The sequence below is a fragment of the Dama dama genome, chromosome 24 (assembly GCF_033118175.1).
Source record: "Dama dama isolate Ldn47 chromosome 24, ASM3311817v1, whole genome shotgun sequence".
Taxonomy (NCBI): Eukaryota; Metazoa; Chordata; class Mammalia; order Artiodactyla; family Cervidae; genus Dama; species Dama dama.
In genome coordinates, this window is record NC_083704.1 from 53,166,546 (window position 1) to 53,188,440 (window position 21,895).

The 21,895-nt window shown below is 57.1% G+C and overlaps 3 protein-coding genes across 8 annotated transcripts; 1 reads left to right on the forward strand and 2 right to left on the reverse strand.

Moving 5' to 3' along the window:
- Window positions 1-141: 141 nt before the first annotated feature.
- ACY1 (aminoacylase 1) lies at window positions 142-5,131 on the reverse strand. Of its 2 annotated transcripts, none has more exons than XM_061128456.1 (15): window positions 4,974-5,131; window positions 4,479-4,594; window positions 3,585-3,649; window positions 3,389-3,493; window positions 2,963-3,057; window positions 2,628-2,704; window positions 2,449-2,538; window positions 2,292-2,348; window positions 1,872-1,945; window positions 1,737-1,786; window positions 1,469-1,613; window positions 1,318-1,386; window positions 661-740; window positions 476-536; window positions 142-392 (listed from the first exon to the last, which is right to left on the reverse strand). In XM_061128456.1, exons 2-15 carry the CDS (start codon window positions 4,570-4,572, stop codon window positions 228-230), a joined length of 1,227 nt encoding a protein of 408 aa, XP_060984439.1. In that variant the 5' UTR covers window positions 4,573-4,594; window positions 4,974-5,131; the 3' UTR covers window positions 142-227. The 2 variants fall into 2 exon arrangements, with proteins under 2 accessions (XP_060984439.1, XP_060984440.1); XM_061128457.1 differs by having other exon boundaries at window positions 4,479-4,630; window positions 4,974-5,125.
- A 211-nt stretch (window positions 5,132-5,342) lies between these two features.
- On the reverse strand, window positions 5,343-13,982 carry ABHD14A (abhydrolase domain containing 14A). Of its 5 annotated transcripts, none has more exons than XM_061128463.1 (6): window positions 13,718-13,909; window positions 12,251-12,515; window positions 9,724-9,941; window positions 9,439-9,554; window positions 7,745-7,980; window positions 5,343-6,312 (listed from the first exon to the last, which is right to left on the reverse strand). In XM_061128463.1, exons 3-6 carry the CDS (start codon window positions 9,921-9,923, stop codon window positions 6,262-6,264), a joined length of 603 nt encoding a protein of 200 aa, XP_060984446.1. In that variant the 5' UTR covers window positions 9,924-9,941; window positions 12,251-12,515; window positions 13,718-13,909; the 3' UTR covers window positions 5,343-6,261. The 5 variants fall into 5 exon arrangements, with proteins under 5 accessions (XP_060984446.1, XP_060984441.1, XP_060984444.1 ...); XM_061128458.1 differs by lacking the exon at window positions 5,343-6,312 and adding an exon at window positions 6,508-7,532 and having other exon boundaries at window positions 13,718-13,905; XM_061128461.1 differs by lacking the exon at window positions 5,343-6,312 and adding an exon at window positions 6,508-7,532 and having other exon boundaries at window positions 12,251-12,580; window positions 13,718-13,905.
- On the forward strand, window positions 13,324-17,543 carry ABHD14B (abhydrolase domain containing 14B). The gene is made up of 4 exons (XM_061128464.1): window positions 13,324-13,584; window positions 14,362-14,692; window positions 15,902-16,143; window positions 16,502-17,543. Exons 2-4 carry the CDS (start codon window positions 14,482-14,484, stop codon window positions 16,679-16,681), a joined length of 633 nt encoding a protein of 210 aa, XP_060984447.1. The 5' UTR covers window positions 13,324-13,584; window positions 14,362-14,481; the 3' UTR covers window positions 16,682-17,543.
- Window positions 17,544-21,895: the final 4,352 nt, after the last annotated feature.

Sequence of the window (21,895 nt, forward strand, 5' to 3'; positions counted from 1 at the left end):
ATTGGGAGGCTCAAAAGGAGTTACTGATATACTGGGGCAACAGGTACGACATATGGTGTATGGTCCCTCATCTCTGAAGTAGTTGTTATCTTTGAAACCCTGCTCCATGGACATCCTTGCTGTTAGTACTTCGGAAGTGGCCCCAGTTCACAGAGACTTTATTGTAGGGCAGGAGGGAAGGGAGCTCCTTGGCAGTGGTCCAGGGTGGAGGTTGGACTGCACAGGGCTCAGCTTTCACTGGGCAGGACCGGCACACTGGCCAGGGCAGGCAGCAGCCGAGTGTATATGTCGACCCCACGGAGGAACACAGCCTCGTGCAGCCGTTCATCATGGTCGTGGAGTAGGACGGGCGTGCGGTTCATGGGTGAGAAGCCCAGAGCCGGGACCCCTACCTGCAAGGAACGAGGGGAGCTATCAGCGGGAAGGCCAGCACCCAGGAACCAATCCACTGCCCACCCTTTTGTGAGCGGCTCACCGCACGAAGATAGCGACTGTCCGTGGCAGCGGGGAAGATCTCTGGCTCCAGAGTGAGGTTCCTGTAGAGGGTGAATGTGAATGTTCTGGTGAATGTAGAAGCAGGGAGGGCAAGGAAAGGATTGAAGGAGCAAAGGAAGGTGGAAGAGAGGCGAAGGGGAGAGGAGGGCTGGTCAGCGTGCTCACATGTCTTTGCAGGCCCCGCTAAATGCTGCCCACCAAGGGTCTGAGTCATCAGTAGGTGTCACTTGGGGCTCTGTCCACTTCTGTGAGGAGAAGGATGGCAGGATCAGGACAGAGTCTGGGCATCTTGCCCTATTCTTCATAGAGTAGGCTGTGCCTGGCACAGGACACACCCCCACCCACCTACCCAGACATCCAGCTGGCCAGTCCAGCAACAGGCCCTTTTTCAGTCCTTCAAAGGCCACAGGCTAGGGACCTCTGTCCTCCACGTCCCATCCGTCCTCAGATCCTAGCCCAAGTGCCCCTTGCTCAAGAAGGTGGTCCCAGACCTCAGTCTGGTCAAGACTCCAATTACAAGTCCACACAGTATAAGGTCCCACCCTTTCCTGGATCATATGTGTTCATATTTGATTCATGGCTATTCCTCTCTTCATGCTATAAGAATTGAGGGCAAAAATTCTTGTTTAATTCCACTCCCCAGTGTTCCCCAGCACCCAGCAGTAGCCTCTACAACTAATGCTTGCTGGTTAATAAAACATGTCTCACAGCTAAAGAAATGTCAGGATGTATGCACGCACACCAAGTGTATAGTGACCCACGCAGCAAACCCAGTCTCCCCAGCTCCTATGACTCCCCCATCGTAGGCGCCCCCATCCATACCTGAGCACACTCGAAGGTGACCCCCTCACCAGCTGCCTGGCACCAGTCCTGCAGCTGCCCCTCGAAAGCCTACGAGAAGGGAGGTGAGCTGACCCCGAGGACTGGGCTGAGGACCCAGGCTCCCTCCTCCAAACCCAGGTGGAGGTGGCACCTTCAGGTCCACATCCGGGGCCACGCGGAAGTCAAAGCTGGCACTCATGGTGGCAGGTACCACGTTAAAAGCCACGCCGCCTTCTAGGATAGTCAGGTTCACGGAGGTCACGGCCCCCTCCTTCAGTTGAGGGTCTGACTGCAGCCTGTGGTGAGGGGGCAGGGGCAGCCAGCAGCAAGGAGGAGGAACAGATAAAAAGGTGGCTCAACCCCACCTCCTCCTTTGCAAGACCTCCCAGAGCCCCGTGCCCTTTCCCAGTCTGCCTCACCTCTGCCTCTCCTTCTCCCGAAAAGCCAGGATGGAGCTCACGACCTTGTGCTAGGGGAGTGTGAGGTGACATGTGACAGGGGCCCCAGGACAGAGCCTTGGGAACTCCCACACTCCCTCCCCGTGGGCCACACACCAGCTTCTCCGCTGCTGTGTCCTCGATGAATCGCGAGCCGTGGCCCGGCTTCCCGGTGCTGGTGACCCGCACCCCTGGGAGAGGCAGGAGGAAGGGGGTGGCTTCAGAATGGGACAGTTTGGAAAAGCAACCAGCCCCGAGATGGGCCCATGGCCTTCCCCCTCCTTCCAAACTCCTCAGGCAGGGCTCTGTCCCCCTCAAAATGCACAGGGTAGAGCTGGTTTCTGCCCACAGTTAGGACCTCCACTCAAGCTCAGGAAAGAGACGCAAGGGTAGGAAGGGGCTGGGAGGCAGAGGCCCTGGGTTCAAGGCCTACTCAGGCCCCAACGTGCTGGGGAGCCCTGGGCAGACGGACCCCTGTCCCTGCTGGCCCAGCCTCCCATCTGCACAGTGATCCCCACCCTCCAAGTGCATACTCACACCAGGGGCTCCGCTCACTGTAAAAGACAGTGAAGGCGTCAGTGGGGTTGGCCAGGCCTGGGGAGGAAAAGGCGGTTCAGAGGGTGGAGTGGCCCAGCCTTCACCAGCAGCCTCCCTACCCTCGGCTGGTTGCTCAGCGGCCTGCCACTCTCCTCACCCTCATCCAGGGCAAAGCCAGCCCTCAGGGCCTGGAACTCAGGCCGCTTCACAAACAGCTCCATGCCTTGGTGACCCCCAATCTCCTCATCTGTAAAGGCAGTAGGAATGTGAGATAGGGTGGGTACCCCCAACACGCTCTCCCTGCCCCTGAAGGTGCCCCCCATCAGCCACTCCTACCTGGCACAAAAGTCAAGTGGATGGTTCTGGGGAAATGGTGGCCTTCAGCCTTCAGCCTCCTCACAGCTTCCAGGTATCTGAGGGGCAGGGAGAGGGTGTAAGCTGGGTGCTGGGGGAAGCCATCAGATGCTTGAGCAGGCAGGCTGGAGCCTTGGGCCCTGCTCTGCCACAGCCTAGCAGGTGACTCCAGCAAGTCTCTGTCCCCATCTCCCCATCCAGGCAATGGTCATAGCAGGAATTCCCACCCAAGGTAAGGGGTCAAGATGTTCCTTGGCCTTGAGGTTCTCCAATCATGCCTGGGTCCTGTGAGGAAACTGGGAATGAAGGACACTCACTGGATGCTGACACACTTCATGTCCTGGGCGCCCCTGCCATAGATGTAGCCGTCTGCATCCTTGAAGGCCTCAAAGGGATCATGACTCCAATATTCCTGGGGGCAGGGGCAGGAAGAAGGACCCAAGCCCCAAATGTAGTCATTAACCTACTTTGCTCAACTGTGGTCCTGCCCTGAAGAGGGCTGCTGACAGCTGTCATCCCTCATCTCTGCCTCCCACCTCCACCACCAGCACACCCAACCCACCCTGGCATGGAATGGCTACTGGGCAGAGGTTGCCGGAGTGGAGTAATGCTCTATGAGGTCAAGTCTGCCAGGACCAGCACTGTGGTCTCTCTGCAGTTGAATGGGCAGGTCTGTACTTTGTCCACAAGGGTTGTTCCATTCTGGGACACTGTGATCCCACACCCCCACACCCCCAAGACACCTGGAAGACAGGAACCACATCCGTATGGGAGTTGAGCAACACGGAGGAGAGTCTGGGGTTGGTGCCTGGCCAGGTTAACACGGTCACTACACGGCCAGGTGCCACCTAGAGAGGGCCAGGAGGAGGGGTAGTCAGTGCAGGGCGAGAAGCTGCTTCAGGCCCACCTCCCCCTTCCCATGCAGCGCCACACGCTCACCTCCACTTTCTGACAGCCCAGGCCCAGCTGGAGTGCTCTCTCCTCAAAGAAGGCCACAGCTGCCCCTGGGGACACAGAGAGCCTGGCTGCTACTTCTGCCTCCCCACCCATCCTCACCTCCCATGGGCCCAGGCAGAGATGCGGGGGACATCCAGAGAGGGGAGCAGACACCTGCCTCCACACAATTCCTCATCCATAAGAGACCTTTGCATCTCAGTCCCCAGAGATGTTTTTTTGGCCAGTGATCCTTTGTGGAAGGCCAGGTGGGAAGTCCAGAGTGAGAAGCAAGTGTCATCGTTACCCTCCTTAAAGATGAGAAAACTGGGACTTCCCTGGTGGTCCAGTGGTTAAGACTCCGGGCTCCCAATGAAGGGGGCACAGGTTCCATCCCTGGTAGGGGGAACTAGATCCCCACATGCTGCAATGAAAGCTCCCACACATGGCAAGTAAGATCTGGCACAGTTAAATAAACAATTTTTTTTTTTTTTTTTTAATCTGGGGAAACTGACTCAGAGACACAAGGCTCACCAGCTGGGATTTGAACTGGACCTAGGTACAGAGTTCTCTGGCACCAAGTCTGATTCCTTAAGGGCTGTGGCCTTTGTTCAACCCCGGGAGACTTCCGGGAGCCTCTGCTTCCCCTCCCCAACCGCAAGTCCTGGGGCGTGAGGCCGAAGATGTTCCTTATCTAAACCCGGTTGTAACTTTTGGAGCAGCACAGACTGGAGAGGCTGCTGAGAAGTCTGTTGACCCAGGGAACGACTTAGACCAGTGGCGGAGCCATCTGAGGCAGCAGATTAGGCTCAGCTGGGTGACAGAGGTTGCTGCCTGGTTTAGAGCATAGTCCCCGTCCCTGAAGCCCCACCACAGGTCCTGAAACCGTCGCGTTCTCACCATAGTCGGGCTCGGGCTGGAGGGTGCGGATGCGCAGGTACTGACGGAAGAGCGTCACGGATGGGTGCTCGGCCTCGCTACCTTCGCTGGCCATGGTGCGGCCCTGCCGTGGTGAGCTGGGGGGAAAGCGCGTGGCTGCCTACTCCCCGCACCTGGGGCAAGTGGACTCCATCTGCATGTCGCCCCTCCCCAGGGCGGCTCCCCGGACGTCCCCCGTTACAGAGCCCCCATTCTGTTTCAGGCACTGTGCTGGCCACTTTCAACACAGTTCCTTGTTTAATCCCCCAAGGAGCCCCATGAAGTTCGTGCCTCTGAATGCACACATTACAGAGGAAAAAGCAAAAAGAGGCTCAGAGACAGCTAGAAAGTAACTGAGCCACGTTTGAACCCACACGTTGACTCCCGCCGCCCTTCTCGAAAAGAAATTTCCCCATTGCCTGGATTTCACACTTCAGGGAGCTCCAGATCCCGCTACCCTTCTCCAACGCCCCCCACCTCGCTCTCGGCTGGTCTTGGCCCGCGCTCGCCGCTAGTCGTCCGCCCTGGACTCTGGGCGGGACTCGGGGTCCTGTGAGGTCTCAGGATCAAAACTGCCCAGGTCCGCCCACCACGTGGCCGGACCTCGCAGGGCGGAACCGAAGACTGCGAATCAGGGCCATTCCAGACTCTAAGGCCCAGTCGGAGAGGGCGTCCCCGCCCGCCAGTGGTTGCAGCCTCCACCAGTTACCTGAGGCTGGGATTCAGGAGCCCGCCCCGGGACAGCTGCGTCCGCCACCAGCTCCGCCCCGCACCCGGAGGCGAGCTCCGGGCTGACCCCGCCCCCGCAGGCCCAGTCCCGCCCAGCAGGGCTCGCCCCCGGCCCCGCCCTTGGTTCTGTGTAGCCGGCCCCACCTCCTGCAGCCTCCCGATTGGGCGAGAAAAGAAGGGGGCGGGCACCGGCTGGAAACGTCGCAGCTGCCCGCCTGGGCGCCCCCTCGCTCTCAGGGTTCAGTCCCGCTAAGTCCTGCTGGAGCCGGTCCCCACCTGCTCCGCCACCCTCTCCCGCGAGTCTCTACTTCTCCCCTCTTCACGCTTCAACTCCTTAGGGACGGCCTCAGTGCTCCCTGTGTGGAGGGGTTTACTGGTTAACAATCTGTGAGCGCCAGGAGGCTGGTCCAGGTATCCTCAGGATCCTGTTCCTGGCAGGGCATAGAGCAGACGGACGGCGTGCCAGGCACGGAGGATAAGTGAATGGATGAGTGCCTGTGTGATCGCGCCGCTGTGTGGGCAAAGCTGTGTGTCAGTGGATGACTGTGTATGACCATGTGAGTGTGAGATGGTGGATGTGACAGAGGATGGCACGCTGAGAGGATGTAATCGTGACGCTGTAGACAGAAGGAGAGGTAGGAAACTGCACAGATGCATACGTGTGGCACGTTCTTTGCTGATCCTGTTGCCAGGTTCCTTGGCTCTTCTGCAGCCACCGAAGAAGGACGATAAAAGAGGCACAGGTGTCCCACTGGCCACCCACAGGCTGCACACAGTTGTAGCTGCCCATTTGTGTGTCCGGCTGTCCTCTGTACTCAGCCAGTTCCAGAGGGTGACTCAGCTTGGGGAGGGATGGGGTTGAAGACTTCAACCTCTGGGCACAGGGGAGGTAGGCTAGGAAGGTAGGGTAAGGTCCATCCAACCCTCCTGGGGTTTAAGTTCAGCTGCTGACCCACATATTCCCAGACACAGGCAGGCTTGCTGGTTCACCAGCAATGCTATTGCTGGCATGTTGATTATTTGGAATTAAAGTCACTTAAGAAATGTCCAATGCAGGAGGGACATTCTGACCCTCTTTTCTGTCTCCCTGAAAGCAGGAAAGAAATCTCTGTGAAAGGTACATTCCTTGGATCTGGAGATAGGACACCCTTATCTCCAGAGATAGGGAATGCTGGCCAAGAAGCCCCTATAAACCAACTTTGTTACTTCTTTTAATTTACTACCCCCAAGCCCAAACTCTGTTTATTAATAGAGTATTTACTAATTGAGCATCCAAAATATGTTTTTGTCCTGTCAAGTCCTCACAAATTTATTCTTTGTCTAAAAAGTATAAAAGCTGCCTGCTTTGGTCACTTCTTAGGTCTCATTTCTATGAGACCTCCTTGCACACAACTAAAATTTCTTTTTCTCCTGTTAATCTGTTTTGTGTCAGTTTTATTGTTAGTCTAACCAAGAACTCAAGATGGGGAGACAGGGAAATTTCCCCCTCCCCAACACTATGTTACAAGATAAACCACATTCCCCATCCCCTCCTCTACACATCCTGCCCCTTTTGGCCATGGAACCTATATCCTGATTCACTCATCTCAGCCACCAGACCCTGGATTTCCCATCAATCCCAGTGATCATTTAGCAGGAGTAATGACCCCTCTCAATGACAGTACCATCTGCCAGCCCTGTGTGGCCAAGTGCTCTGCTTACCCAGACTCATTCAATCCTAAAACCAGTTTCTAAACTAGGTGTTACATCATGCCCATTTTACTGATGAGGAAACTTGAGTCACAGACTAGCCACTCAGCAGCCATCTAGTAAGTAGCCTATGGTCTTAGCCTTCTCAGGCTGCTGGAGCAGTCCCTCCAGCTCTCAGTCCCGAGCAGTCCCACACTTGGCTCCAACTCTCACCCCACCTGCAGCAATGCCAGCAAACAGGACCTGTCACTCCCCAGGTATGACAAAAATGCTTTTTTTTTTTTTTTAATTGTGCCTCTGAGATAAAATGAAAGGTCCCGACTGGGTCTAGCCCTCTGGCCTCTGCCCTCTAATCACAGGGCCTGCTGCCCTGGTGGGGACTGGTCCAGACCCTCCAAGTTCAAGCCAGGCCTGGGGCCTGGTCAGTGGGTGAGCTCACAGTAGATGGTCAAGGAAAGCAAGGAGTTCGAGGTGGAAGTCTTGTGGCTTGTGGAGGTAGCAGGCGTGGCCTGCATTGCGCAACTTCACCATGGAGTGGTTGGGCAGATGGCGGAGCTGCCGCAGTGACTCCCGAGCCAGGGTGCGGTCCAGCTCCCCATACAGGATGAGAGTCGGGGTCTGCAGGGCAAGGCAAGGGGCCATGATCCTGGGGCCTGAGGGGGACTGACCCTCAAGCCACCTCCTTAGGATATCTTCCCGATACACCCCATCTCTTCCATCCAGATCAAGGATGAGGCCATGTGTCCTCCAAGTACAACCTATGTGTTTTCCCCCCATGACCCAAGCCAGGGACAGGAAGCCAGGACTTTCAGGGACCCTCCTCCCAGTACCTTCACAGCCTGGAATTGTTCCTGGGTGTAGTTCTGGGTGGAGGCAGGTGCAATGGGCACGAATCCACGCAGCTGGTGGTGGCCTCGCATCAGGAAGGGCAGGGCATAGCGGCCACTCAGTGAAGGGCTCACCAACACGGCGTTCTGCACATTTAGGTCCTGCAGCACTCGCTCCAACAGCTTTGCCCGCCCTGCCTCTGTGCTGGCCTCCTTTGAAGGTGCCGAGTTCCCAAAACCTGGGAACAGCAGAAGGCACCAGCTGAGGGAGGCTGGGAAGGTGGTCAGGACTTCCTGCTCACCATAGTGGTCAAAGAGATGGGGACCAGTGGCACATAACATCTGCTACCCCCAAATCCCCTGAAGTTATGTTTTTGTAAGGTGATAGGGCTGTTAAGAAAACCATCTTTCATTCATCATATTGGCAAAACTAAAGATTGATACAGACCTCCCTGGTGGTCCAGTGGCTAAGACCCTATGCTCCCAATGTAAGGGGCCTGGGTTCAATCCCTGGTCAGAGAACGCGATCCCATGTGCCACAACTAAGACCCAGCACAGTCAAATTAAAAAAAAAAAAAATTGATAATACACAGTGTTAGGGAAGATGAGGGAAAATGGATACTTTCATGCATGACTGATTGGAGAGTAAATCCATAGAGCATTTTTGGAGGGTAAGATAATATTTGTCAAGAAATTTTAAATGTGTGTCCTCTGACAGATCAATTGTCCCTGATGGCTACCCTACAGAAATTATTGCCCATATGCTCAAAGAAGCATGTTCAGGGGCCTCCCTGGTGGTCCAGTGCTTAACACTCTGTTTTTCCAATGCAGGGGGCATAGATTCCATCCCTGGGTAGGGAACTAAGATCCCACATGCTGTGTGGCATGGTCAAAAGATAAAATAAGCAATGAAAAAAAAAGAAGAAAAGAAGAGGCATGCCCAAAGATGCTTCAGCTTCCTTACTTGAGCATTTTGACTGACACTGAAACCAGCCTACACAGTCACCGATAGAGGAGTGGCCAAATGAAACCTGTTCATCCCTCCAACGGCACACATTTGGGTAAGGGAGGGTCACAGTGCCTGACATGACCCATGAGACAAGGCAGAGGGGAAGAAAACCACGTTGCAGAGAGATTCGCTACACAGGCAGGACACCAGTCATGTTTACAACCCCCACCACATAACCCTGCATCTCTAGGTATAAAAGCACCCAGAGAGGATCTGGCACCCTCAAACTGCTTAGAGAAGTGACAGGGAGAGAGAAATGGCATGGGTCTCTGAGAGGGGTCACTCTTGGTTGATTTTTTAATGACAAGAATAACAGCAAAAAATCATTTGTGTAGCTGAAAAAGACATAAAGCTACCTAGTTTGTCATAAAAAGAGCAGTGAGATCTCCCCATGTGATCTTTTGTGAGGCAGGTCATGTTTCTTTCTTTTTTGGTAAGGTCATGTTTCTAAGCGCTCTGTGACATCCAACAATCCACACTGTAGTTTTCAAGGTAGAAAATAAAAACACAGAGCTTTTCGTGTTGCCCCTTTGTGTTGCGACTTGCCACTGCCTGTCTAGACCCTGGGGTCCAGATGAGCCCCAGCCACACCTTAGGGCTTTCCCAGCCCTCCAGTTCTACCCTCTGGCATGCTGTCCCTTTGTCCCTGCTGCATGTGACCTCCCTGGACCCAGGGGCGGGGGCTCACCTGGAAGGTCAAGGGCCACGGCCCGGTAGCCCCTCTGCGCCAGCAGCTGCAGTGTGCCCAGCTGCTCCCACGTCCGGGAGCTAAAGGCCTTTCCATGGAGCAGCACCACATCCACCCTGTGGGCACACGGGGAGTGTGTGTGTGTCCTGGGGGTTCTTTCTTCCAAGGCTTCTCCCACCGCCCTCCCAGGCCCTGAGCACTTTGAGTTGAGCTGGGGGGGGGGGTCCCACATGGGGACTCTCCTTGGGCCTAATCCTTCTACTACACCCTAGGGTAAGCACCTACCTGTGGGCCCGGTGGGATGGGAGCACCTCACGGTAAAAAATGGGGGAGCTGCCACGGGTGAGACCAGCCAGGATCGTGACATTGGAGTCTCCCCAGAGCCAGGAGGTCTGCTCAGGGGGTCCTGGCAGCCCCACATATAGCAGCAGCATGAACAGCAGGCCCAGGCCCAGGCCCAGCAGGGCAACCTGGGACCGGCTCATGGAGGTCTGTACCACAGTCTGGAGGAGAAGAGGAGGTGGAGAAGAGGGTAGAGCGTAGAGCTGAGCTCCCACAAAACCCCCTCAAATCCCACCCAGGGGTTCCCAGCAGAGGAAAAGCTCAGCTCTTGCCCTTTCCTCTGCCCTGGGCAAGTGTCTGAGGGTTCACACCCAAGTACTCCACATGTCAGGGCAAGGGCTCAGATACCCCATACGTGTGAGGAGCATCTGAGATGTCCCCCTGGCATCAGTGGCCACCACGATCCTTGTGCCAGCTAAAACCACTTCCACTCATTAAGTACTTTTGACAGCCAAGCCCTGTCCTAGGCCCTTCACATGTAATGACTCATGAATCCACACAAGAATGCTAGGGAACAGATATGATTGTAGGTTTCTTATAAATGAGCAAACTGAAGCTCAGAGAGGTAGATTCTCTTGCCTGATGTGCAGTGTAGCAAGTAGCAGAACTGACACTTGAGCCCAGTGCCAGGCTCCCAACAACCAGGCCACACTAATTTTGCTAAGAAGGAAACTGGGGCTGGGAGGTGATGGATGAACTAGTGGTCGGAGTGGTGACAGTCATCAAAGGTGAAAGACATCAAAGGGTAAAGCAATGTCCCACTAAGGGCATGTTTGCAAATGGTTCTCTTTATCAGACTGAGACAATAATGCTAAAGTCAGAATGTGATGGGAATATTTAATGTTCTACCCCAACTAGTATTAAGTGGGAAGAGAACTCATGGAGAATATCCCTGATGGAGGAAGTGCCTAGGCCTGAGTATGGGGCTAGCAAGAAGCATGGCACACTTACAAATGGAAAGGGCAGCAGGAGGCTGGAGAGACAAATGCCTCCTACCCCCCAGCTTTTTTCGCCAAGTGACCTGTTTCATGGACTTCTCCAGTCTGAGTCTTTGCCAGCCCAGAAGACAGACCTCAGAACCCACACCCAGAGCAGTCAGCCTTGACTTTGAGACTCCTCTGCCAATTCCTGGCTGTGTACTTTGTTTGTCAGTAAAATGGAGAAAATAACCTTGCAGCTGCCCTCCCGAGATTTCAATAATACAGGGGGCCTGACCAAGGGCTAGCCCATCATCATGTTTTGGGTCTAGGGATCCTTGTTCCTGGATTCCAGTGAACATGTCTTTATCTGAGTGCCTGCTGGGCACTGGCCCTAGATCTGAGCTGGGGAATCGCCTTGGACCCCACCCACCTCTCCCAGAAATTTTGGGGATGTTTCCCAAGCCCCCAGCCCCAGTCTCCAGGGTCAGGTGGTGACGGGGCAGTGGCAGCCCCTCTGGAGCAGAGCCAGGAGCTGCGTGGAGGAAGAATACGCTCCTCTCTTCTTTCTGCCTACCACCAGCCTCAGATGCAAGCATCCAACACACCAGCCTAGGTTTCCACCAAGCAGAATATCCATGCTGAACCTCTCCTGTGATGGGCCTGGGGCACTAGGGCACCTCTCCAGGTAGGGAGGAATGGGACTGCAGCCGTTGCTACGGCAACCCAGGCAGCTGGAGCACTAGACAACAGTATGCTACAGAGATGGAAGAGGGGGAGGGGAGGCACTGTACCCACGTGAGGTCCTTGGTATATGTTTCAAAATGACACACAGGTGTAGAAACATGCACACAAACTCTTGTCCCCAAACACTTTTCCTCTGTACAAGCTAGTCCCTGCATGGACACACAGCCTCCTTGCACATGCATGGGCCTGTGTACAATCGATACCTTGAAATACACCCTCAAAATCACACATACATAAGTTATCAGGAAGGCAGACGCAAAAAAAAAAAGGAAGGCAGACGCACCGGTAGACACACACACACACACGCTTTTAAAATCATATGCAGACCCTCGTATCTCAAGCACAGTCATATACACAATCTTAAAACTACACATATACACAAGAACGTGTACTCTGAGGTACAGGCAGACACCCACCCAAACACAGATCCTGAGAAATACACATACATACAGGTAGATATACACCCTTAAAGCCACACAGCACACAGAAACACACACAATAGACATAAACAGACACAAGTGGGCAGATAGACTGACATACTGCCCCCCAGCGTAGGCACACAGAAAAACTCACACACACACACACACACACACACACACACACACACACACCCAGGCCCCCAAGAACACACTGCCAACCCCTGAGTGGGTGCACACACGTGACAACGGAACACAAACAAGCACACTGGCTCCCCCAGCGCGGCCCCTCGGGCGGTAGGACTCTGCCCCAGGGCTCCGGGGCAAGGGGCGGGGCAAGAACGGCCCGCCCCGGGCAACCTGCTGGCCTCACTCCCCGGGGACACTTACCGGGCCAACCGGGATGACTGGACCCGCCGCCGTTGGGCGGGCTCTGCTCGGATGCAACCAGGGTCCAACAGCGCCGCGACGTTGGCGCTGCTTCCACCACTCTGCGGGCCGCTGCGGTCACTAGGTGGCGGAGAGCCTCGGTGCGCTTGCGCACTCCGCGGTCTCAGTCCCGCGCCTGGGGTGGGGCGGGGGGCACCCCAAAGCACAGAGGCCCGGCTCCACTTCCCACTGTCCAGATTTGCTAGGTTGTTTTTCGGCCTGAGAGCTGGGGCATAAAGAGAAGTCACCCGACTTCTTCCCACCAGCGTGTCTCCACCCTTAGTCTCTGGTCTGTATGGCAGGGTTAAGGATAAGGGTTGTCTTTAGGCCCACAAAGGGTTGTCACCACCGCAGAGGGTTATCTTAAGGACCTGCTGTCTGGCATGGAAGCTTCACTGTGTAACTGCCAGATATTAGTATTGTTTTGAAGCAGCCCCAGGTCTCTGGTCAGCCACTTCCCTGGCCCCTGCAAATACACACACACACACACACACACACACACACACACACTTCCCTGGCCCCTGCAAATACACACACACACACACTTCCCTGGCCCCTGCAAATACACACACACACACACACACACACACACACACACACACACACACACACGCTCTCAGCCAGAGCCCTGGTGGCCTCTAGGCTCCTTCATGCCATTTCCTTCTCCAATGCATAAAAGTGAAAAGTGAAAAGTGCAAGTGAAGTCGCTCAGTCATGTCCGATTCTTCGCGACCCCATGGACTGCAGCCTACCAGGCTCCTCAGTCCATGGGATTTTCCAGGCAAGAGTACTGGAGTGGGGTGCCGTTGCCTTCTCCGCGATCAAGGCTAGACACTGGCAAAACTTTGCATTCTAATCAGTCTGGCTTCCACTGTGTTCCAGACTGAAAAGTCTGGGCTTGGGCAGCCCAGGCTGGGGACTGGGCGGGGGTGGGGGTGGGGCGGAATTTGGGGAAGGAGCAGGATCGATGAGACCCCAAAGGAACTCTTCTTCTCAAGACACACCATATGCACCAGGGGCAGGTTGCTCAGGGTCTCTGGGCCCGACCCAGTCTGGGGTACATGGGGTCGAGGGGCATGGGGAAACCGAGACCGCTGTGAGAAGATGGGTCTAGCATAGCAGCACCCACCTCCCTGCGACGGATTGCGGCCACAAGCGGGCGCCCTGGAGCACGGTCCAGCCCCCGCCCTCCGGCGGGCCACCTCCCTCCTTCCCCGCACCAGCCCCTTCCCTGCTTCCCCGCCCCGGCCCCAGTCGCAGCCTGCACTCGCTTGCCTCCTCGCGCAGCTCCCCAGGTACCTATCCTGCGCCCTCCGACTCTCCCTTTCTCTAGTTAGAACCCAACCCACCCACCTCAAAGTTTCTCCCCTTCTTATCTTAGCTCCCCTTCCTAGTGTCTGCCCCCCTCGGCTTTTGCATGCACCTTACCAGACCCTGCGATCCACAACCGAGGTCCTCGGAGGGGACCGAGCCAGAGGTGGTGGTGCCGGAGACCACGTCTGGCCTCGGCCGACTGTGTGTTGGGCCTCAGCTGGCAGCGCGCTGAGCACCTCGCGGGTTTCGTGAGCCGGAACTCCAAAGCTTTTCCCCGCTCAGCGCTCCGGTTTCCGGCTCCGGAAAATAGTTTTTTTTTTTTCACTCCAGCCCCAACTCCCTTGGGTCTGCGTTGCCAACCCATGACCTATATAGCAGTGCCTGGAGGAGGAAAAGGCTGATAAGCAGAATAGTCAGCTCCTTACTGTTGATACGTTTACTATGCTTACTGTGTGCTGGGCACTGGGAGTGTTTTACACGCCTGGCTTCATTTAATCCTATCTACCACCTAGGAGCTAAGTTCTACTGTATTATCCCCAAAGGTAGGAAAGGATACTAACAATGGGAACAATAATTGTAACGGGAGCCCCATGTATTGAGTTTTTTCCAAAGACAGGCACACTCAATTATCAGTTTGGTTTTTTTTTAACTCATACATTCTTGAGGTGGGCATTCATGTCCCATATTTCAGATGAGGAAACTAAGGCAATTAGGTAGTGGCAAAGGCAGAAATAACACCTATGTTTTCCTCATCCCAGGCGTGCGCCTAGAGTTCTGGGAGCCTCCTTGCGGCTGCAGGAGAGACCCCTGCCCTCTCTGGGGCAGCCTCCCTGCTCCACGTGGGCAGGGTGTTCTGTGGCACCAGCACAGCAGCAGGCATGGCGGGCGTGGAGCAGCACGAGGGCACCACCCAGGTGCAGGGCCAGAGCCTCTTCTTCCGAGAGGCTCGCCCCAGCGGTGGGCAGGCCGCCCGCTTCTCCGTGCTGCTGTTGCATGGCATACGCTTCTCCTCCGAGACCTGGCAGAACCTGGGCACGCTACACAGGCTGGCCCAGGCTGGCTACCGGGCTGTGGCCATTGACCTGCCAGGTAACTCGGGGGGCGGGGGCAGGCTTCTGGACAGGGGTCGTGGGGGCCTCACTGGGGACCCAGGGCTGGGGGGATGTAGCCAGGCTGATCCGAGCTAGACAGGTCAAAGTGCACTACAAGGGCCTTCAAGCTTCTCTAGTCCATCCAGATACGGTCTGGACACTGCCCAGCTGCATCTGTGTTGCTCGGTGCAGTGTCTCCGTGTCTCTGAGCCTGTTTCCTTATCTGTAATGAGATAACCACACCCATTCTGGAGGATCGTTTTAATGAGAATGGATTGAGATGTTCCATGTGAGTATGTGACCAGTACGTAACACAGAATAATTAGTACTCAGCTGATGGCAAGTAAAATGTTTTGAAAGAGCCGTAAACACCAGCTCTGTTGGAAGCCCTAAGGAGTGTCCCCTGGCACCTTTGGGGATGGCTAAACCCCTGGTCATGATCCCACCTACAAAGCCCTAAGTTAGGTCCTGAGAGAGGAAAGGGCAGCACCAGACTGCCAGTCATAACCGCAACTGGCAGGCCCCAGCCCACGGTGCCAAGTGTGAAAGGGGCAGCATGGCCAACCTGCTTCGGTCTCTGGCCATGGCTGGTATGGTTTCAGTGCCCAAGGGCGGGCCTCCAGGACGGGACAGGATTGGTTCTGATAGTGGGTTGGGCCGAACTTCCAAGCCAAGGCCATGAACTAATCCTTCTGCAGAAGGTAGGGACTGAGTAACCAGAGGGGAGATATGTGTGCAGAGACCACCACCCCTCATCCCCTGTCCTGGAGGCATCTACCCTGCCAGCCCTGGGACAGGTGCCTCTGAAGCAGTTAACTCACTAAATTTTCACAACAATCTCAAACAGCAGGTACTTTTGTTACCTCCTTTTAAGAGATGGGGAAACTGAACAGTGGAGAGAGGGCTGAGGGCACTTTCCCAGGGTTACATAGTAAGTGGATCACCGGGGACTTGGATCCAGCCATGTGGGGCTTCAGAGCCTGATTCTTTGAGGACACTGTTCTGGTGGAGGTGGGCACAAACATGGAGGGAAATGCCTTATGCTTGCCACAGGTACGACAGACCTAGGTTGCTGTAGGAATAACTACATGCATGTTGCAGGAACCTGACAGAGCTTGACCTAGGAGGGCTTTCTGGAGGAAGGGACTATCTCACTGCTGTCTTCCTACTCACCACCTTTGTCTCTCCCACACCTGAATCCCTGCAGGTCTGGGGCGCTCCAAGGAAGCAAAAGCGCCTGCCCCTATTGGGGAGCTGGCCCCCAGCAGCTTCCTGGCAGCTGTGGTGGATGCTTTGGATCTGGGCCCCCCGGTCGTGATCAGCCCATCGTTGAGCGGCATGTACTCCCTGCCCTTCCTCACGGCCCCAGGCTCCCAGCTCCGGGGCTACGTGCCGGTGGCCCCCATCTGCACTGACAAAATCAATGCTGCCGACTATGCCAGAGTGAAGGTACCCCTGTGTGGGAGGCTGAGATGCCCCTGCCAGGAGCAAGGAAGAGTCCATCCTGGGGCCCCGGGGGGACCGGGTAACCAAAGGGGTAGTTTCTGAGACGAGTTGAACCACCAGTCTCTACCCTTGGGGTAAGCTGACAGCAGATTACTATGCCAAGCCCTTGCTGTACACTGGGGCAGACACAAATTTATGCCTCTCCATACGACCCCTTCACTGGGCCAACCCGCCTCTCCCCATCATTTGCAGTGACCCCAGGAAGACACCAAAGTGATGGGGAGGGCTGGAGCTGATCTCTAGGAGGCTGGGTCTGGTATGGCAGGTCCCTGTTGACTTTGCCTCCTTTTTCTTTCTCTAGACATCAGTTCTTATCGTTTATGGAGACCAAGACCCCATGGGTCAGACCAGCTTTGAGCACCTGAAGCAGCTGCCCAACCACCGGGTGTTGGTCATGGCGGGCGCAGGGCACCCCTGTTACCTTGACAAACCCGAGGAGTGGCATACAGGGCTGCTGGATTTCCTGCGGGGGCTAGCATGAGGAGCAGCCCTGCTGATGCGGATGGGCCGCTTGCCTGCCCTGCTCTCGCTCTTGCTCATTCTCTCTCCTTCCCTTTGTGGGTTCCTTCTCATCCTGTACATTGCAACAGGTATGTCTGTCTATCTGGGTTCTTTTCTTTTAGGGTCTGTCTTTTCCTCTTCTTTCTCTTGCAGGGACAGACTGAGGAGGTGAAATCAAGAGGAAAAAAATTTCAGGAATCAAGGGACATAATCTGGTGGAGGGTAATCCATTAGATGAACTTCTCCTATAAATTTTCCTCCTCAGCTTGCATTCCTTCTGCTCTGCCCAGCTTCTCCCCACCTACCACCTCCTCCTTTGGCTGCTCCGCTGGGTGGCACAGCCCCTGACTCCGCCTCTTGGGCCACAAAAATATACATGCCCACATGCATGCTTACAAATTAGTGTCATCTATGTTCCCAAATATGACCCTTCACTTGGCCGTACACACAGTTGGGAGCTGACACTCACGGCAGCGTTGCACTGCACGCACAGACACACACACATACTCTGCCACCACACAAGTACTTACACAGGCACATTCTGCCCTCTCCATATCTGGGAAGGCAGAGATCCCATGAGGCCAGCCCTTGCAGGAGACCCTCTACCAGGCTTAGGGTGTGGCTAGCTCTGAACTTCACTCACCCACAGGTTGCAGCTGGCCCCAGATCACAAATGCTCCCAAAGGAGGAGGGGGCACCACTTCGACCCTCAGATCTTCCAGCTGGGTGCTCCACAGCTCCCCAGGCCTGGGTCTTCTCGGCCTGGCTAGTTTCCTGCTTTGAGGTTTGGTTGGTAGGGAGACCAAGAGTGAAGGTCGGTGAAATAAAGTGATGCAATTAGACCCGCAGGCTCTCGCTGTTTCCAGAGCGCCGCCCCTCCCCCGTCCCTTGGGGACCGCCACTGCGAGCCCCTCCCCCACCCTGGCGGGACCAGATGGTCCCCCTGCCCTTTGTCCACCGGGCCAGATGGAGGGGAAGGGAGATTGGATTCCCCTCCCCACCCCCACACACCCAGGTGTCAAGAGACTCAGCTATAGGGGAGGTGGAGGTCAGTGGGACCAAGCTGAGCCGATTACGGAGAAGGGGAGGTAGACTTGAGCCCCAGGGGGCGCATCGGCCTGGGGCGCCGTGCGGGGAAAGCGAGAGCTTGGGAACCGCCCAGCTCCCCCCGCCTACTCTTATCCCTTCCCTAGTCGAGTACTCAACTACGCCGCGACCCTAGCCCAAAAAAGAATTCTGGGGGTAGCTTTGGGGGGGAATCACGGGGCGGGTGCACCGGGTCACACCGCTCTCAGGCCCCTCCTCCAGCTGGTCCGGTAACCTGTCCTGGACGCACGAGGGCCGGGCCTGGCGGAAGCTGGGGGTGGCTGAGGGTGTGGGGCTTGGTGGTGGGCGAGAGCCCCGCGCGGGGATGGATGGCGCAGAAGCCAGGAGCGCCGGAAACTCGGCCCCGCAGAGGGTCGAAACCTGAGCTCCGAGGGATCCAAGCGGGAGCGGGGCAGAGGCCGAGATGGGGGTGCAGGGCACTAGGGACGGAAGGACCAGCTGGCCGAGAGCGAAGGGACTGGGAGCGGGGCGCAGCGCGGGCGGCGCGGGCAGAACCGTGACTGGGACCGCGCTTCAGGCCGGACCCCCCTCGCCCCCCACTCCCGGGAACTGGAGGAGCTGCCGGGGGAGGGTCGCGCCAGCCCTCCCGGAAGCGGCCGCCGCTCGGGGCGCACCGCGGCGCGCGGGGCGGGGCGGGCGGCTGCGGCACTGGGGCGGCTGGGGCGGGCCCGCCGCGCTGTAATCGGATCCGGGGAGGGGGCGGGGAGGGGCCGGGCCGGGCGGGCCGGGGCTGGGGGGGGGGCGCGGAGCCGGGCTCCGGGCCGGCCGGGCTCCGCGCCTGTCAAACCCCTCATTGTTCGCAGCTGATGTCACTCGCAGTTGTGAGCGGCCGCCTCTCCCGGGGACAATGTGGGACTGAGCGGCCCAGCCGCCGCGCCGCCGCCGCCGCCGCCGCAGGACAGCCCCAGCGAGGTAGGGCGCGGGCCGGGCGGGGCACCGCCGGTCGCGAAGTTTGGGGGTTCGGCCGGGGGGCGGGTAGCCCGCGCCAGAGTCCACAGGCCGGGGTCCCGGGTTTGGGAGACCGGGAGACTGCGAGGAACACGTTCCCTGTCCCACACGGGCCCAGGCCTGCACAGGTGGGGGGCGCTGGTCGGCCAGAGGAGCCCCCAGTTACCAGGGAGGGGCTTTCTGGACCCGACACCCCAGATTTGAGGCCCTCATCCCACATGCTGTTTCTGTCCTTTGGACCTGTTCTTCTCTAGACCTCCTGCCCTGGCTTCTGGTTCTGCTCCACCTCTGGCCCCATCAGCCACTCCCCTGCAGTTCCTGGCTCAGCACACACCCCTTCCCATTCTCTGCAGTCCCTGGGGGCGCCAGCCACAGACCTCCAGGCCAGGGGTGTGTGCAGATGTCAGTTTGGTGGCTCTGAATGGTCCCTGGTGCCCTGTGGCTCTTGAGCCCCTCAGCTCTGACCTAGCTTCTTAGCTGGAGTCTGAGGAGGTGCGGGGGCTCTGGCTACTCACTTGAGCCTGGCCCTGGAGCCTGCCTGGCCAGGAGAGGGAGGTGCCCGCCTCCTCACTCCCCATCCCAGGCCCGCCATCTTGGGACCTGTGGCACCCAGTGCCCCGCCCGGCTCCAGCGCCCTGGGGAGTGGTCTTCAAAGGGATGCACTTAGGGCCAGGTGCAGTCCCTCCTCCTGGAATTGGGCTCTCAGTCCCCCAGCAAGCCCAGAATGATCACCTTCACGCTGGTCCAACACAGCATGTGTCGCCAGAGGCTCTTCTTCTCCCACAAAGAGTTTTTAGACCCCAGGGACTCCCTAGGACCTTAAACATCAACTCCAGCCTTCACTTTTCCCTGGGATTACCCTCGCTGCTTCCAAGCCAGCACCTGGGACCCTATTGTTTTCCCATCTGACAGTCCCCTAGCCCCTTGGGGCCCTGGAACCCCCTCAAACTCCAAGGCGCCCCCATCCCTGCCCCCACCCCCTAGCCTTCATCAGCATGCAGGCTCAGGCCGCCCAAACACAAGGGGATTGTTCTTCTTGCATGCTCAGGGTGGGGGGCTGGGAGCAGGCGGCCCACACACCCTGGCAGGCCCAGGCCACAGGGAGGCTGGCTTTGCCCCGCCCTGTGTCCCCAGACAGGCTCTGTCCACCCTCCCTACTCCCATCACCGCCCCCCAGCCTCCATCACCATTGCCTGGTGGCACTGACCTCTTGAGGAAAGAGCTCTGAGCCGCACAGGTGGACCCCGGGGTTCCGCCAGCTTTGCCAGCTGCCTCATTCTCGTAGCTTTGCAGACAAGCCCCTTTTTCTCAGGGCCTCAGGTTCCAGTCTGGCAAGGCCCTTCCAGCTAAGACAGGTTGAGCCCGACTTTGTGAAACCTATCCCACACCACAGCTCTTCCTTCAGCCTCCCCTCTCCATGGGGAAACTCACTCAGGGCCCCCAGAAGTCTCAAAGCAAGGTGCAAATCCCCCACCCCAGTGATGTGCCCGGCGACTGCCTAGACTCAAAGACACAGCAGGAGCAAGGGCTGGGGTGCTGGGGAATGGGAACTGGGAGTCCTGCCCAGGCAGATCCTGACTCTCCCATGCGGCTGGTCCCCTGCGCCCTGAGTCTTCTCACCCCGCTCTTACAGTTTTCTCTGGGATCCTTAGCCTCATCACTGGTCTCTGATGCCTCCGAGCCCTGAGTCCTTTCTTCTCCCTACAAACTGAGCCTGGTCCTGGCTCCTGGAACTCTGCATAGTGGAAAGGCAGATTCAGAACTGCCCAAATGGGGCTCTTAGTGACAGGCATCTTTGAGGAGCAAAGAGGCCTGAGTGATTGGAAGGTTTGGGGAGGGCTTCATAGAGGAGGTGGCATTTGAGAAGGATTTGGACAGAGAGTGGGGAGGATGGGCAGGTGAAGCTAGGATCAGCCTGGGCAAAGGCCCAGAGGCTTGGAGGTGCTAGGCATGTTTTGTAGTCTGGTGTGTGTGGGGGATGGGGTAGAGATGAGATAAGAGAAGTTGGCAGAAGCTGGATCATGAAGGGCCTTGACGGCCTGTCTGTGGAGATCAGGCTTTATTCCTTGGAGACTGAGGAACCAAGGATGGCTGTTGGGCAGCAGAGTGACCCAGTCTCCAGCGTGGGGAGTAGAAGCTAGAGAGACCTTTCTCAACCGGGGTGAGACAGTGAGGGGATGGGTACCAGTGAGTGGGTGGGACTGTACCATGAAGTTGTGCGTATTCGCCTGGAGTCTAGTCTGGGCCTGGGCCTGCCTTGCTTCCCTTGGCCCTGAGGACTCCTCTTGGTGGTAGGGGGCAGGGGGGGGGGGCATTGCCTAACGGTGCTCTAAGGAAGACTGTAGCATTTCTGGCACTAGCCAGCTTGTCAGAGATTCCCTTCTCTGCCTAGTACTGAGTCTACAGGACAGTTCTAGGTCAAGAAACCAGCGGCTGGAGCTCCAGGAGCCCAGGCTGCTCCCTTGCAGGCCCCTCCTCCCTGGACTCTCCCATAAAGTAGGTGTGAATGGCCATCCCTGGAGGCCGTAAGACTGAGAGGGTGGGCGTATGGATCCGAGGATGCTGGGGCAATTCTTGTGGAGGCCTAGCTAATCGGAAAGGGTGAGTGTGCCCAGAGAAAACGATGGGCAGGGGAGTCAGGGCCCCTCAGTACCGATTCCCTCTAGGCCCAGTGTCAACCCCCTCACCCCCCACTTCGCCTGATGCCCCGAGCCATTCCCCAGCATCACTGGGTGTGGCCAGCATGGCTGCTTTTGGAGTAGGAACAGGGGAGGCTGTTAGGTTGGAGGCTGGAAGGGGATGTTGGGATGTGAGGTGGGGATGAACTTGGAGACTGGACCCTTCTCTCTCTTCCCAGCCCAGGTGGGTCTACAAGCCCTAGTTGGGACAGACACTCTGGCTAACAGAGCCGAGGGAATCCCCCAAGGGGCAGGCCGGTCCACTTGAGTCGCTTGGCCCCAGGAGCCCTCCCTTCCCCTGGATTGTTCTTGCTCCAGAACAAAGCCAGGGTGGACACTTGATCCCTCCATGTGGGGGGGGGGGGAGCTGGCTAAGCCCCCGGCCCTTTGATTGGGCAGCTGTCATGAGAGAGAGGGAGGGAGAGAGAGAGAGAGAGAGAGAGAGAGACAGCTGGGGGGGG

Coding starts and splice junctions, on each gene's coding strand:
- ACY1 (XM_061128456.1), bottom strand. CDS start 4,572: ATGGCCAGCGAAGGTAGCGAGGCCGAGCACCCATCCGTGACGCTCTTC. Junction 3,494..3,584: donor TGGGCTGTCAGAAAGTGGAG/GTGAGCGTGTGG, acceptor GGCCCTCTCTAG/GTGGCACCTGGCCGTGTAGT. Junction 1,614..1,736: donor CGGGAGAAGGAGAGGCAGAG/GTGAGGCAGACT, acceptor CCCTCACCACAG/GCTGCAGTCAGACCCTCAAC.
- ABHD14A (XM_061128459.1), bottom strand. CDS start 9,923: ATGAGCCGGTCCCAGGTTGCCCTGCTGGGCCTGGGCCTGGGCCTGCTG. Junction 7,981..9,438: donor CGTGGCCCTTGACCTTCCAG/GTGAGCCCCCGC, acceptor TGCTGTTCCCAG/GTTTTGGGAACTCGGCACCT. Junction 7,533..7,744: donor AACAATTCCAGGCTGTGAAG/GTACTGGGAGGA, acceptor CTTGCCCTGCAG/ACCCCGACTCTCATCCTGTA.
- ABHD14B (XM_061128464.1), top strand. CDS start 14,482: ATGGCGGGCGTGGAGCAGCACGAGGGCACCACCCAGGTGCAGGGCCAG. Junction 14,693..15,901: donor TGTGGCCATTGACCTGCCAG/GTAACTCGGGGG, acceptor GAATCCCTGCAG/GTCTGGGGCGCTCCAAGGAA. Junction 16,144..16,501: donor CCGACTATGCCAGAGTGAAG/GTACCCCTGTGT, acceptor TTCTTTCTCTAG/ACATCAGTTCTTATCGTTTA.